General features: G+C 40.4%; 1 protein-coding gene across 2 annotated transcripts in view; it reads right to left on the reverse strand.

Moving 5' to 3' along the window:
• Positions 1-17028, reverse strand: part of dsd (attractin-like protein dsd) — a 125478-nt gene that overhangs the window by 98375 nt on the left and 10075 nt on the right. For both annotated transcript variants that reach the window (XM_071692735.1, XM_071692726.1), the window contains exons 3-6: positions 14685-14813; positions 14197-14390; positions 10788-10991; positions 3061-3140 (exon numbers count right to left, since the gene is read on the reverse strand). In XM_071692735.1, the coding sequence (XP_071548836.1) occupies positions 3061-3140; positions 10788-10991; positions 14197-14390; positions 14685-14813 (607 nt within the window). The remainder of the gene's footprint in view (positions 1-3060; positions 3141-10787; positions 10992-14196; positions 14391-14684; positions 14814-17028) is intronic.

Genomic DNA, 17028 nt, shown 5'->3' on the forward strand with positions numbered 1-17028 from the left:
CACTCCAACTAACTCTCAATTTTCACATTTCACATACTCCTGAACTTAGAAACCTACTTCTGCAGTTTCTCATTTGAATCTGCTAACAGCACCATCACCAGCAAACAACTACCAACTCACCCCCAAGTCCCCCATCCCAAGCAGACTGCATATCTGCTACTCTTTCCATGACCCTTGCATTCACCTCCCTTACAACCCCATCCATAAACAATTCAAATAGCCATGGTAACATCACACAACCCTGCTGCATACCCACCTTCACCCGGAATCACTCCCCTTCCTCTCTTCCTACTCACACACACATCTCACTCTCTTATAAAAGCTCTTCAATGCATCTAGCAGCTTTCTTCTCACACCATATATCTGTAATATCTTCCATAGGACATTTCTATCAACCCTGTCATGAGCTGTCTCCACTTCCATTAACATAAAATACAAATCTCTAAGTTTCTTTACGTATTTCTTAAACATATTCTTCACGGCAGCCACTCCTAAAGCCACATTGTTCCCACCAAATCTGAAGCTCTGTGCATGCCACCACCCTTTCACTCACCACTTTCCTATACAATTTACTAGGTGCTAATTTATAAGTTTGCAAAAGAAAGATTCTTGATTCATGGGAATGTGGAAAGAGGAGCAGTAGGTTGGATGTCTAATCAAGAGTCAATGGATGTGAGGGTGAAGGTTTAAAGAGCTTGAGGAAAAAGGGAAATGATAAGAGTCAGAATTAGGTGGCACAAATGAGTGAACTTGGAAAAGAAGCTTGTGTGAGGGGATACCAAAAGATGAAAGTAAATAATGCTAGACAAGTGTGAGGTACTTGGGGTGGCAGAGGCAAGTGAGAGTTGGGGTTTGTGATTATAAGCAAACTTCTGAGAGAATAAAAAAATGTTTTGGAAGGAGGCTAATGGTGTGACAAAAAAAGACAACAAATGGGAGCATCAATGGGAAAGTGGCAACATGTAGAGGTGAAGAGATGGAGTTAGTATTCCAAAGGTTTGTTGAGTACATTTGATGATAACAGGATGTCTGGGTCTGGGAGGTATGCAAAGTGAGAGCAATGGCAAGCGGATGGGACTGCTGATGAATCTTTTTAAAAAAAGGTGACTATGTCTAAGGTTTTAATGTATGTAAGGCTCAAAGTGAGGTACCTACGGACTGTCAGAATGCCTATATGGTGTCATGGTATAAAGGTAAAAGGGAACAAAAGTGAATGTTCAAATTATAATGGTCAAAATCTTAAATATCTATGTGTATTAAATGAGGAAGTACAAAATAAAGAGTCAGCCTTAAATGTTATATGTAAGCCACATGACAGCAATAAGATACCCCATACAACAACAAACCCTATCACCTTTACACCTCTGCCTGAGCATACATTCTTACAATAAAACAATCAGTTTGTATCATTGTTCTTGGTCTTATACTTTTTTACAGACATCTATTTGTAAATGACTGGTGCATGACAATAAACCCTAACAAGTAAATAACATAGCACTGCCACCTTTAGGAAGCAATTTTGTTGATACAGTGTCCACTAAAAGCCCTGTCTGCCTCCTATATATTTTCAATATTTTTACAATAAAATAATCAGTTTGTCACTCTTCTTGGTTTCATACTTTTTTTACAGACATCTATTTGTAAATGACTGGTGTATGATAATGTGTATCCTAACTAGTAAATAACATAGCATTGTCACCTTTAGGAAGCAATCTTGTTGATAGTGTCCACTAATAGCCCTGTCTGCCCCCTATATATCTTCAAAGAGTTAGGTTTATTGTGGGTACAAGCATATGACACTCTCAAGGTGAAATCTCGTACCATATATCTAGTTGCTGAGACTAATGTTTCTAATGATGCAAGCATAAAAAACTGCCTAAGCGTGCCTCAGGCTATCTTAAGCAAATGATGTTCTTTCTCTTCTCTAAGTTGCCATTTCATTTATGGAATTTCACTTCTGGGCACTCTATTTCTTCCACCTGTGCTTCAAGATGGTTGGCTCTTCCCTTTCTAAGGAAGAGAAAGCCCAAAGTCTAGTACGATATCAAGAAAATGTGGGTACACAAGATTTCTAGGCACACTGAGCATTCAGAACATATGATCAGTTAGCAGTTTTCTGCATCACCCCATCAATGACTCACCTTATTCACAAGATCAAGGCCCTATGGAACCAATACATGGACTTAGAATACTTCAGAAACATTTGCCAATTCCATGCCCAAAGGTCTGCTGATAGTAATTACAGTCAAAGAAGAGATTACACAGTAATAACATCAAAGATGTAATTGTGACATTGCCTCTGAAAATGTATGGGGATGCAGACATGGTTTTTTATGGACACTACATATATGCAATCCCTAGGCAATAAATGCTAATAACTATCAATATATGGACACTATATGTATGCAATCCCTAGTCAATAAATGTTAATAACTATCAATATGTAATGCTTTTGGTATTACACTAGTTTTTCATACATGCTTATATTTATAAAGTACATGCTTATATCTATAAAGAGGGGCACTATATTACTGTATACACCAACTGTCATAACACTTTTAGTATTACAAAGTGAATCTGTTAACATGAGTGTTAGTGCGAGAGTGAAAATGCTTACAATAATCATGAATCTGTGACAGACTCTGGTCTTATGCTGCTTTTGTTACATGCGTGTGTTCATGAATGACTGCTCTGTAATTCTGAGGACAACAAGTAAGTACTATATAATCATTAACATTATGAAGCTATTTTGTTGAGATGCATGCTTACCAATAATCTTTTTTATCTTTTCTCTTCAATGCTCACATGGCTCTGTCCAAATGTAAGAATATAATTCATGTTCAGGATCAAGGACCATTACTGATCAAGGATGTTCACCTCTTCATCATCTGACTGGACAAGTTTTTCATACAGAAAGAAGTGGGAAAAGGCTTTTGCTTGTTTTTCAAATGCTTTGTAGATACTTTTATTCATGGTGCTGATTTGTAAATTCACCTCTAATAACAACCTAAGGATCAACTTTGGGATGAACGTGCCTCTTAAAAATGTTAAGTAACTCACATTATGAACCACAGCAGAGTGTCCATATCTGGGGACTGGCTTCCTGATGCTAGTGCTTTCTATGGTGGTCCAATTGTTATCTGAAATCAAAAAGCATTATCCTACTTTACATAAAAAGTTTTACCCCTGGATCTCCCCCCGGGGTTTCATTTTTCCAATAAAACCCCCAAAATCCCAAAAAATACCATCCCAAAGGGGGATAAAAGGGGGGCCGGGTTTTGGGTTTTTTCCAAACTCGGAAAATCCCAAAAAAAAACCCATCCTTTTAAAAAAAATTAAAAAAATTTTGAGAATAAACAAAAAAAACCCCTTTTTTGCCGCAAAAAAATTCCTGGAAATTTTTTCCTTTCCCCCCCCTTTCTAAAAGGGGAAAACCATGTTAATCCCCCAATAAAAATTTGGTCTCCCTCTTCTCCATGCTCCCTCCACCTCCGACACATATATCCTCTTGGTCAATTTTTCCTCACTCATTCTCTCCATGTGACCAAACCATTTCAAAACACCCTCTTCTGCTCTCTCAACCACGCTCTTTTTATTTCCACACATCTCTCTTACCCTTACGTTACTCACTCGATCAAACCACCTCACACCACACATTGTCCTCAAACATCTCATTTCCAGCACATCCATCCTCCTGCGCACAACTCTATCCATAGCCCACGCCTTGCATCCAAACAGTATCGATAGTACTACTATTCCTTTTAACATACCCATTTTTGCTTTCCGAGATAGTGTTCTCGACTTTCAAACATTCTTCAAGGCTCCCAGAATTTTCGCCCCCTCCCCCACCCTATGATTCACTTCCGCTTCCATGGTTCCATCCGCTGACAGATCCACTCCCAGATATCTAAAACACTTTACTTCCTCCAGTTTTTCTCCATTCAAACTTACCTCCCAACTGACATGACCCTCAACCCTACTGTACCTAATAACCTTGCTCTTATTCACATTTACTCTCAACTTTCTTCTTTCACACACTTTACCAACTCAGTCACCAGCTTCTGCAGTTTCTCACATGAATCAGCCACCAGCGCTGTATCATCAGCGAACAACAACTGACTCACTTCCCAAGCTCTCTTATCCACAACAGACTGCATACTTGCCCCTCTTTCCAAAACTCTTGCATTCACCTCCCTAACAACCCCATCCATAAACAAATTAAACAACCATGGAGACATCACACACCCCTGCCGCAAACCTACATTCACTGAGAACCAATCACTTTCCTCTCTTCCTACACGTACACATGCCTTACATCCTCAATAAAAACTTTTCACTGCTTCTAACAACTTTCCTCCCACACCATATATTCTTAATACCTTCCATAGAGCATCTCTATCAACTCTATCATATGCCTTCTCCAGATCCATAAATGCTACATACAAATCCATTTGCTTTTCTAAGTATTTCTCACATACATTCTTCAAAGCAAACACCTGATCCACACATCCTCTACCACTTCTGAAACCACACTGCTCTTCCCCAATCTGATGCTCTGTACATGCCTTCACCCTCTCAATCAATACCCTCCCATATATATATATATATTTTTTTTTTTTTTTTTTTTTTTTTTTTATACTTTGTCGCTGTCTCCCGCGTTAGCGATGTAACGCAAGGAAACAGAAGAAAGAATGGCCCAACCCACCCACATACACATGTATATACATACACGTCCACACACGCAAATATACATACCTATACATCTCAATGTATACATATATATACACACACAGACATATACTTATATACACATGTACATAATTCATACTGTCTGCCTTTATTCATTCCCATCGCCACCCCGCCAAACATGGAATAACAACTCCCTCCCCCCTCATGTGTGCGAGGTAGCACTAGGAAAAGACAACAAAGGCCACATTCGTTCACACTCAGTCTCTAGCTGTCATGTAATAATGCACCGAAACCACAGCTCCCTTTCCACATCCAGGCCCCACACAACTTTCCATGGTTTATCCCAGACACTTCACATGCACTGGTTCAATCCATTGACAGCACATCAACCCCGGTATACCAAATCGTTCCAATTCACTCTATTCCTTGCATGCCTTTCCCGCTCCTGCATGTTCAGGCCTCGATCACTCAGAAGCTTTTTCACCCCATCTTTCCACCTCCAATTTGGTCTCCCACTTCTCCTCGTTCCCTCCACCTCCGACACATATATCCTCTTGGTCAATTTTTCCTCACTCATTCTCTCCATGTGACCAAACCATTTCAAAACACCCTCTTCTGCTCTCTCAACCACACTCTTTTTATTTCCACACATCTCTCTTACCCTTACATTACTTAATCAATCAAACCACCTCACACCACATATTGTCCTCAAACATCTCATTTCCAGCACATCCACCCTCCTCTGCACATCTCTATACATAGCCCATGCCTCGCAACCATACAACATTGTTGGAACCACTATTCCTTCAAACATACCCATTTTTGCTTTCCGAGATAGTGTTCTCGACTTTCAAACATTCTTCAAGGCTCCCAGAATTTTCGCCCCCTCCCCCACCCTATGATTCACTTCCGCTTCCATGGTTCCATCCGCTGCCAGATCCACTCCCAGATATCTAAAACACTTTACTTCCTCCAGTTTTTCTCCATTCAAACTTACCTCCCAACTGACATGACCCTCAACCCTACTGTACCTAATAACCTTGCTCTTATTCACATTTACTCTCAACTTTCTTCTTTCACACACTTTACCAAACTCAGTCACCAGCTTCTGCAGTTTCTCACATGAATCAGCCACCAGCACTGTACCATCAGCAAACAACAACTGACTCACTTCCCAAGCTCTCTTATCCACAACAGACTGCATACTTGCCCCTCTTTCCAAAACTCTTGCATTCACCTCCCTAACAACCCCATCCATAAACAAATTAAACAATCATGGAGACATCACACACCCCTGCCGCAAACCTACATTCACTGAGAACCAATCACTTTCCTCTCTTCCTACACGTACACATGCCTTACATCCTCGATAAAAACTTTTCACTGCTTCCAACAACTTGCCTCCCACACCATATATTCTTAATACCTTCCATAGAGCATCTCTATCAACTCTATCATAAGCCTTTTCCAGATCCATAAATGCTACATACAAATCCATTTGCTTTTCTAAATATTTCTCACATACATTCTTCAAAGCAAACACCTGATCCACACATCCTCTACCACTTCTGAAACCACACTGCTCTTCCCCAATCTGATGCTCTGTACATGCCTTCACCCTCTCAATCAATACCCTCCCATATAATTTACCAGGAATACTCAACAAACTTATACCTCTGTAATTTTTTTTTTTTTATACTATTCGCCATTTCCCGCAGTAGCGGGGTAGCTTTAGGAACGGAGGACTGAGCCTTTGAGGGTAATCCCCACTTGGCCCCCTTCTCTGTTCCTTCCTTTGGAAAATCAAAAATGAGAGGGGAGGATTTCCAGCCCCCGCTCCCTTCCCTTTTAGTCGCCTTTTACGACACGCAGGGAACACGTGGGAAGTATTCTTTCTCCCCTATCCCCAGGGATAATATATATCTATATATATATATATATATATATATATATATATATATATATATATATATATATATATATATATATATATATATTTTTTTTTTTTTTTTATACTTTGTCGCTGTCTCCCGCGTTTGCGAGGTAGCGCAAGGAAACAGACGAAAGAAATGGCCCAACCCCCCCCATACACATGTATATACATACGTCCACACACGCAAATATACATACCTACACAGCTTTCCATGGTTTACCCCAGACGCTTCACATGCCTTGATTCAATCCACTGACAGCACGTCAACCCCGGTATACCACATCGCTCCAATTCACTCTATTCCTTGCCCTCCTTTCACCCTCCTGCATGTTCAGGCCCCGATCACACAAAATCTTTTTCACTCCATCTTTCCACCTCCAATTTGGTCTCCCTCTTCTCCATGCTCCCTCCACCTCCGACACATATATCCTCTTGGTCAATCTTTCCTCACTCATCCTCTCCATGTGCCCAAACCACTTCAAAACACCCTCTTCTGCTCTCTCAACCACGCTCTTTTTATTTCCACACATCTCTCTTACCCTTACGTTACTCACTCGATCAAACCACCTCACACCACACATTGTCCTCAAACATCTCATTTCCAGCACATCCATCCTCCTGCGCACAACTCTATCCATAGCCCACGCCTCGCAACCATACAACATTGTTGGAACCACTATTCCTTCAAACATACCCATTTTTGCTTTCCGAGATAATGTTCTCGACTTCCACACATTCTTCAAGGCCCCCAGAATTTTCGCCCCCTCCCCCACCCTATGATCCACTTCCGCTTCCATGGTTCCATCCGCTGACAGATCCACTCCCAGATATCTAAAACACTTCACTTCCTCCAGTTTTTCTCCATTCAAACTCACCTCCCAATTGACTTGACCCTCAACCCTACTGTACCTAATAACCTTGCTCTTATTCACATTTACTCTTAACTTTCTTCTTCCACACACTTTACCAACTCAGTCACCAGCTTCTGCAGTTTCTCACATGAATCAGCCACCAGCGCTGTATCATCAGCGAACAACAACTGACTCACTTCCCAAGCTCTCTCATCCCCAACAGACTTCATACTTGCCCCTCTTTCCAGGACTCTTGCATTTACCTCCCTAACAACCCCATCCATAAACAAATTAAACAACCATGGAGACATCACACACCCCTGCCGCAAACCTACATTCACTGAGAACCAATCACTTTCCTCTCTTCCTACACGTACACATGCCTTACATCCTCAATAAAAACTTTTCACTGCTTCTAACAACTTTCCTCCCACACCATATATTCTTAATACCTTCCACAGAGCACCTCTATCAACTCTATCATATGCCTTCTCCAGATCCATAAATGCTACATACAAATCCATTTGCTTTTCTAAGTATTTCTCACATACATTCTTCAAAGCAAACACCTGATCCACACATCCTCTACCACTTCTGAAACCACACTGCTCTTCCCCAATCTGATGCTCTGTACATGCCTTCACCCTCTCAATCAATACCCTCCCATATATATATATATATATATATATATATATATATATATATATATATATATATATATATATATATATATATATATATATATATCTTTCTTTTTCTTTTAAACTATTCGCCATTTCCCGCGTTAGCGAGGTAGCGTTAAGAACAGAGGAATGGCCCTTTGTGGAATATCCTCACCTGGCCCCCACTCTCTTCCTTCTTTTGGAAAATTAAAAAAAAAAACGAGAGGGGAGGATTTCCAGCCCCCCACTCCCTCCCCTTTTAGTCGCCTTCTACGACACGCAGGGAATACGTGGGAAGTATTCTTAATCCCCTATCCCCAGGGATAATATATATATATATATATATATATATATATATATATATATATATATATATATATATATATATATATATATATACATATATATATATCATCCCCGGGGACAGGGGAGAAAGAACACCCCCCCACGCATCCCCCGCGTGTCGCAGAAGGCGACCAAAAGGGAAGGGAGCAGGGGGCTGGAAATCCTCCCCTCTCGTTTTTAATTTTCCAAAAGAAGGAACAGAAAAGGGGGCACAACATACAGTCTGGTAAATTTATCTTACTGCAATACTTACATGACCATGCTATGTATATCATCATATATACAGATAATATTGTTCCAGTGCTGTACAGTAGCAGACAGTAATGAGTAAGAAGGCCTCTATGTTATACAGTTCTTAAATCACCACAAAATAAATTCCCTTACTACATGTATAGCATATAAATATCTAGAGTTAGTTATTTGTGCATTTCTGACAGACACTAGGCAAAAACTGACAGTGAGCTAAACAATCTAAAACAAACTAGAGGCAAACATGAGAAATACTTGGCAAAAACTGACAGAGCTAAACAATCTAAAACAAACTTGAGGCAAACAGGAGAAACACTTGGCAAAAACTGATAGTGAGCTAAACAATCTAAAACAAACTAGAGGCAAACATGAAAAACTCACAAATCAAAAGGGAAAAGCATAAGGAACAGATAAAGAAAGGCCATATCCACTCACATCCATTCCCTAGCTGTCATGTTTGATGCACCAAAACCACAGCTCCCTAACCACACCCAAGCCTCACAGACCTCTCCATGGTTTATCCCAGACATTTCACATGCACTAGTTCAGCCTAACAAAAGCAAGTCAACCCCAGTATACCATACTGTTGCAATTCACTCTATCCCTTGTACACCTTTCACCCCTCTGCATGTTCCGGCCCTGATTGCTCAAAATCCTTTTCACTCCATCCTTCCATCTCCAATTTGGTCTCCATATTCTCCTTATTCCCTCCACCTCCAACTCATATATCCACTTTGTCAACCTTTCCTTACTCACTCTCTCTATATGACCAAACCATTTCAGCAGACCCTCTTCTTTCCCAACTACACTCTTTTTACTGCCACACATCTCACTCACCCTTAAATTACTAAATCAAATCACCTAACACCACATATAGTCATCAAACATTGAACTTCCAACACATCCACCCTCCTCCACACAAACTAATCCATAGCCCACGCCTTGCATCCAAACAGTATCGATAGTACTACTATTCCTTTTAACATACCCATTTTTACCCTCCCAGATAACATTCTCTCTTTCCACACATTCTTCAGTGCTCCCAAAACCTTAGCCCCCTTCCTCACCCTTTGACTCACTTCTGCTTCTGTGGTTCCATTCACTGTCATGTCCACTTCCAGATATCTAAAACTAAAGGTGGAAAGTCAGCAGGTAATGATCAGATATCCTACCAGCTGCCCCTATCAAAACATTCATATCCAATAGTCTCTCTTTTGCATACCTATCAATTAGCAAGTAATCTAATAACGCACACTTATTTTTCCTACTCCTTGTATCCTTATATATGTACTCTTTTTCTACCAGGTATTCCTAATCATCAGTCCATTTTTGGTACATCTCCACAAGTTGTTCACCATTTCCATTCCCATCAATGAATACACCAAGTCCCCCAGTTAGACCCCCAACTGCCACATCACTCACTTTCACTTTTAAACCACCAACCACTAATGCCTAAACTCTTGCATCAAAACTGCTGACACTATAACTCAGCTCCTGAAACACCCACCTCTTTTCATTAAACTTTTCTTGGCCAGGTACATAAGCACTAATAATAACCCATCTCTCTTACCTTTCATTTCTACCCAGATCAGTTTGGAGCACAATTCCTTACACTTTTTTACACATTCGCACAGCTCTTCCTTCAACAGAAGTGCTACCCCTTCCTATGCTCTTGCCCTCACACCTGACTTTCCCCTAAAGATGTTCCCAAACCATTCTTTCCCCTTACCCTTGAGCTTTGTTTCACTCAGGGATAGAATATCCAGGTTCCTTTCCTCAAAGATATCTTTTCTCACTTTTTCTCAAAGTGGTTAGATCCAAGCACATTAAGACACCCTAGCCAAAGCCTTTGAGGGGAATAAGAACTCCTCGCTTGGCTCCTTCTTTTGTCCCAACTTTAGGAAACTAAAATACATAAATGGGGAAGGCTTCCAGCCTCCTCCTCCCATCAACCTTAGTTGCCTTATATAACACACAAGGAATAGAGGAAGAATTCTTTATCCCATCCCAAGAAAGAAAAACAAAGGAGGAAGAAAAACAAAAAATATTATTACTTACCTGAAATATTATATCGTACAAGGAATGGGCGCTCAGTAAAAGAGTAACCACCTATAACCCATACTTCATTGTCAATAAGAACACTAGCATGTGATGACCTCTCCAGTAGTGTAGAAACAGGGTCAGGGTGGGTCGACTGACTAGTCATGTCATGTCCTACCACCTCCCACCATCCCTCCTCAATCACCTGGCTACAGTCAGCACCTAGAAAAACATAATTGAGGGAGAATGCTGAAATGATGACCTTGTGACAACTTTCATATTACATGTATCCAACGTAAAAAACCTTTGATTCAAAAAGTCACATGAATTTCCATTCAAATCAACAAACTTTATGAATATACATATACATGTTAGAGGGAAACTGTCTTCTAGCAAGGATCAGAATGGCATTTGAGCACCAGTATATGGATCAAGAAATGTTTGGTAAACTACAAGCAATAAACACCAAACCATTTCAGCACATCCTCTTCTGCTCTCTCAGTCACTCTTTTTATTATCCCAATTCTCTCTTACCCTTTTCAGTCCTTACTCAATTGCACAACTTCACACCATATGTCATCCTCAAGCATTTCATTTACAACACATCCACCCTTCCCCACACAGCGTTATCAATAGCCCATGCCTCACATCCATATAATAATGTTGGGACTACTATTACTTCAAAAATACCCATTTTTGTCCTCCCACATAATGTTCTCTCTTTCCACACTTTCTTCAAAGCTCCCAGAACCTGTGCCCATTCCCTCACCCTAAGACTCAATTCCACTTCCATGGTTCCATTCACTGCCCCATTCACTCCCAGGTACCTAAACCACTTCACTTCCTCCATTTTTTCTCCACTCAAATGCACACCCCAACTAAACCATCCCTCAACCCTGCTAAACCTAATAACCTTGCTTTTATTCCCAAGCGCTCTCGACTTTCTTCTTTCATACACTCTTCCAAACTCAGTCAACATGTGCAGTAGCTAACTTGAGTCTACCATCAAGGCCTGGCCATGGCAAAAGAGTCTCCACTACACCTGTCCTTACATTCCTCCCTCGCATACAACATTCCAGGCATTCTTCCCCCTTTTCTCTCCCTTCAGTACTCTTCCACTCCATTTTCCTACTCTTCCACTCCATTTTCCTATGTTACAAGTGGTCTCCCTCTCACACCAACACCATTAGTCATACTATCACACACCTTTCTTGAAAACTCTCCATTTTGCATTCTTACCAAATGCCAATCCACCACAAAGTATTACGTTTCACCCACTCTACCACTACACAAATCATTCCTTTTGCATTCCTTGCCATACCAGAATATTAAAAGGTTTTGAGGGAAGTGTAAAGCATGTGGGATTGTATCAACTTACAAGAGAACCTTAAAAAACTTGCAATTGACATTACGTATAATTACAACACTGCAAACATCACTTCAACATATCCCAAGAATCTTCATGCCTATAATGTAAGTACCATAACAAAAAGGAGCACTTACTACTCATGGCTTTGCACTTTCTGTACATAGATGCATATAAGGATGGAAACCACTAAAAACTTATCAATATCTATGGTAACGTAAACTGCGATACACAGTGCAGTAACCACGAACCAGGGAGTTGTAGTGGAAGATTCTGTGAAATTTACAATGGAGTAACATGTGTATCTCTAGTCTCAAATACAGAGCTGGCCAGTTTATGCAAAGTATTAAAGAGCAAGGAATGAGTACAGCAGGATAAGAGAAGAGGAACAGAGAAATTTTGAAAAGAACATTTTGGATAAGGCATGTGAAATACCATTATCAGTTAGAAAGTACCAATCAGATTACAGGATTCAGAGAAAAAATCAGTAATGGATGATGTAATATGAGAGGAATGCAAAACAAGTTCATATGTGCTTACACATTAGAAAACATTACAACTCCATCACTCATAAGATGAGATGGGGAGGAAGATTTAGAAAATGTTAGGACATCTAGAAAACACATTAATGAAATACTGAAAGGTCTTGACCCATACTATGCTGTCAATGGACTGAACTAGGGCATATGATGCAGCTACAGGAAACCACAAAAAGGTCCGTGGTGCCTGGTTGTGAATAGCAGGCTGTAGTGCTCAATGCATTGCACATTAATGCTAAAGAATGGATGAGAGCAAATGTGGCCTTTATTCATCTGCTCCAAGCACTACCTCATTAATGCAGTAAATGGCAATCAAATATGCAAAATGATAATGGTAATAATAATAATAATAATATTTTACATTTATTCATTTATTATACTTAACTGCTGTCTCCCACGTTAGCGAGGCAGCACAAAGAAACAGATGAGGAATGGCCTATCCCACCCACATACAAATGCATATACATAAATGCCTACACAGGGTGGAGGAGGGAGCAAAAGTTCTGGGAGAGTTGAAAAATGTGTGGAAGTCGAGAACGTTATCTCGGAAAGCAAAAATGGGTATGTTTGAAGGAATAGGGGTTCCAACAATGTTATATGGTTGCGAGGCGTGGGCTATAGATAGAGTTGTGCGGAGGAGGGTGGATGTGCTGGATATGAGATGTTTGAGGACAATATGTGGTGTGAGGTGGTTTGATCGAGTAAGTAATGAAAGGGTAAGAGAGATATGTGGTAATAAAAAGAGTGTGGTTGAGAGCAGAAAAGGGCGTTTTGAAATGGTTTGGTCACATGGAGAGAATGAGTGAGGAAAGATTGACCAAGAGGATATATGTGTTAGAGGTGGAAGGAACGAGGAGAAGTGGGAGACCAAATTGGAGGTGGAAAGATGGAGTGAAAAAGATTTTGAGTGATCGGGGCCTGAACATGCAGGAAGGTGAAAGGCGTGCAAGGAATAGAGTGAACTGGAACGATGTGGTATGCCGGGGTCAACGTGCTGTCAATGGATTGAACCAGGGCATGTGAAGTGTCTGGGGTAAACCATGGAAAGTTTTGTGGGACCTGGATGTGGAAAGGGAGCTGTGGTTTCGGTGCATTATACATGACAGCTAGAGACTGAGTGTGAACAAATGTGGCCTTTGTTGTCTTTTCCTAGCACTATCTCGTGCACATGCAGAGGGAGGGGGTTGTTATTTCATGTGTGGCGGGGTGGCGACGGGAATGAATAAGGGTAGACAGTATGAATTATGTACATGTGTATATATGTATATGTCTGTGTGTATATATATATGTGTACATTGAGATGTATAGGTATGTATATTTGCATGTGTGGACGTGTATGTATATACATGTGTATGTGGGCGGGTTGGGCCATTCTCTCGTCTATTTCCTTGCGCTACCTCGCTAACGCGGGAGACAGCGACAAAGTAAAATAAATAAATAAATAATAATAATAATAGTAATAATGATAATATACAGTATAAATTCATTTCCTCCTCCCTAAAAGATTGATTATGTGACCCACCTGTATAGCCAGGATGACACTGACAGCGGTGTTCCTCAGGGTTGCACTGACCATTTCCAGAACAGTCTTCTGGGCAGACTGGAACAGAGCAGGCAGGACCCCCCCACCCAGCATCACATGTGCAGACCCCCTCAAGGCATGCGCCTCGGCCAGAGCACTCCTCCCCAACCGCTGTACTCGGGCAGCCATCAACACTGTTGGGCACAGAACTGACTCAACAATCTTATCACGATCATACCTTTCTCCTAGTAATGCAAAAAAATTAATAAGCCTCAGAGACTATAACCTTACAACCAACTTCTACTTTAGTAGTAATACATCCTTCCTTGTCTGATAATGATGTTTATCAAGATGTTTAATTCTAAAGCTTAACACAATTAACAAACTTTGAACATATTTCAGAAAACGGCCTACCTTGCTACCTATATCTGTGAAAAAATCCTAATTTTATTTAATCTAACAATAAATGAAAAAGAAAAGTCTCTTACCTGTACGATATTGAGAATCCTGTAAGGTTGTATGCTGCATCAGAATAAAAGTACAGAAGTGCGTAGCCTGATGTGGCTACCACTTCTGGTATGTGCGGGACACGATAATCATCTTGAACCACCATCCCACTGTCACCAAGGAACATGAAAAATATTATGATGATTAAACATAATCCTTCAATTTTACAAATTTTTTTCATTACATACAGATATATTAATTCTTTTTATTTTCATATTTATTTATTGTTCCTGTGTTAGCGAGGCAGCACCTGGAACAGACAACGGCCTCACTCACTCACATCCATTCTCTGTCTGTCATGTGTAATGCACCAAAACTATAGCTCCCTATCCATAAGCAGGAGATACAGACTTTTCTGTGGTTTACCCCAGGTGTTTCACATATCCTGGTTCAGTCCACTGACAGAAACTCACCCCTTGCATACCACATCACTCTAATTCACTCTACCCTATGCACACCTCTCACCCTCCTGCATGTTCAGACTACAAATGCAAAAAATCTAATGCACTCCATCCTTCCATTTCCAATTTGGTTTCACTTTCTCAAACACTTAACTCTATTACCTTCTTTTAAATTACCAAAACAGACTTTACAGTGATAGGTCATGTGGTGATTTCTCTAGTGTGACTCATCTCTGGTCTTCCAATTTCCAAAGTTTTGGTGAAATTTTTGTCATAGCCCAACATCTTCAAGGATGGCATAAACCCTTGCATTCTAAACTCCCTTCTTTTGGTTTTACTGCACTTCTATCTATCTATAGAGCTGATGCCCATTCCTTCCAGGAACTCCTATAAAAGGAGTGGCCAAGAAAAAAACAGTCTTCACTTATCACTATCCTTACATGCTTTCCTCTCACTATCTTTAAATGCTTTCCTCTCTTTCTTAATGCATGCCTTCCTCACTAGCTGCTGCATTTCAGTAAATGCTGACGAAGCAACTTCCCCTCTTACCCATCAACAGTGGCATTTCTTTCCTTTCTATCACTTAATCTCATTTTTTTTCCATAAATGATCTCTTTTTCATTCCTAACCCTACTCACTCTCATGCTGAAACCTGGTGAATAACTAGTGAAGTCATTGGGGGGGTTTCACCCTTACAGCCCTGGCTGGGCCCAGCCTGTTGGATTGGGTCACCGGTCGACCAAGCTGTTGAAAGCTGTAGACCACAGGCCTACACAGTCCCCATAGGTACTTGTCCAGAGCACTCTTAAACTTCTCTACTGTGCATCCTGTTTTGCTTCTGATAATAGGAAGCATAGTATTGAAGAGTCTTGGGCCCTTGATTTCACTTTAAAAACTGCAACCCCTTTTCCTTCCCATCCCCTTCTCCATCTACTAATAATTCTCCTTTTCACACTGAAAAAATTTCCTTCTCAGTTAGGACCTATGCAGTACCCCAAAAAGGGGTAATAGTAACTTGGTTAAAGATAACAGTACTAAAACAATTTCTTCTTAAACGACTATATGACAGTCATTCATTTCCCTCTGCTCAATTTCAAACCACCACAATTCAACAATGAAACAATGTAAACATGCTGGTCAATACTATATGCTCCACTCTGATCTACAAACCCCATATCATCAACATAAAAAAAAAATCATATGTGCTGCAATTATTTTTGCTGTCTACAAGGGTTTCACCCACCCTGAATGGAGTACTCCTCAAATGTGTGGGGTGGTACTTCCTCCACTTCTCTAAACCAGAACAGAATTAAAGGGTTTCTATCTCATCAATTAACTTTATCTTATCTCTCTTCAACCATACCTCTTTATATATGGGAAAGTTGCTGCTCTCTCTCTCTCTCTCTCTCTCTCTCTCTCTCTCTCTCTCTCTCTCTCTTCTACTGACATTATATTGGCATATGTCCCCATCCCCAAGGCTTGGACTATAGGCATGCATCCGGCCATTGCTTCCCACAGTTTCTGTAAGGAGACCAGCCACTTGAAGACTGACCATAATTATACTTCCTTCTTCCCACGAACAAATAAGCTGTGGAATTATCTCGCTCCTTTTGTGTTTCCCTCTTCCTACTGTCCTTCTACATCTATATGTCAGGTCAATAAAACAATTGTAAGCCCAAATCAATTTCTACATTTTTTTCACATCATTCTTTTAAACTGAGATGGCCTTTGACAGGGCATGTTTTTCCATGTCATGTTAGCCACTACAAAATAACTGCAAAGAGCAAAATTCATAATCACATATTAGACATGAAAGAAAAAGGATGAAGTTGTAAAAGCATTCCCCAAACATGCAGGAGCAGGAGTGAGATGAGTTAAAAACAGGTAAAAGGCCTGTGGGTCTGAGAGCATCTTAGTACTGAAG

The sequence above is a fragment of the Panulirus ornatus genome, chromosome 4 (assembly GCF_036320965.1).
Source record: "Panulirus ornatus isolate Po-2019 chromosome 4, ASM3632096v1, whole genome shotgun sequence".
Classification (NCBI taxonomy): domain Eukaryota; kingdom Metazoa; phylum Arthropoda; class Malacostraca; order Decapoda; family Palinuridae; genus Panulirus; species Panulirus ornatus.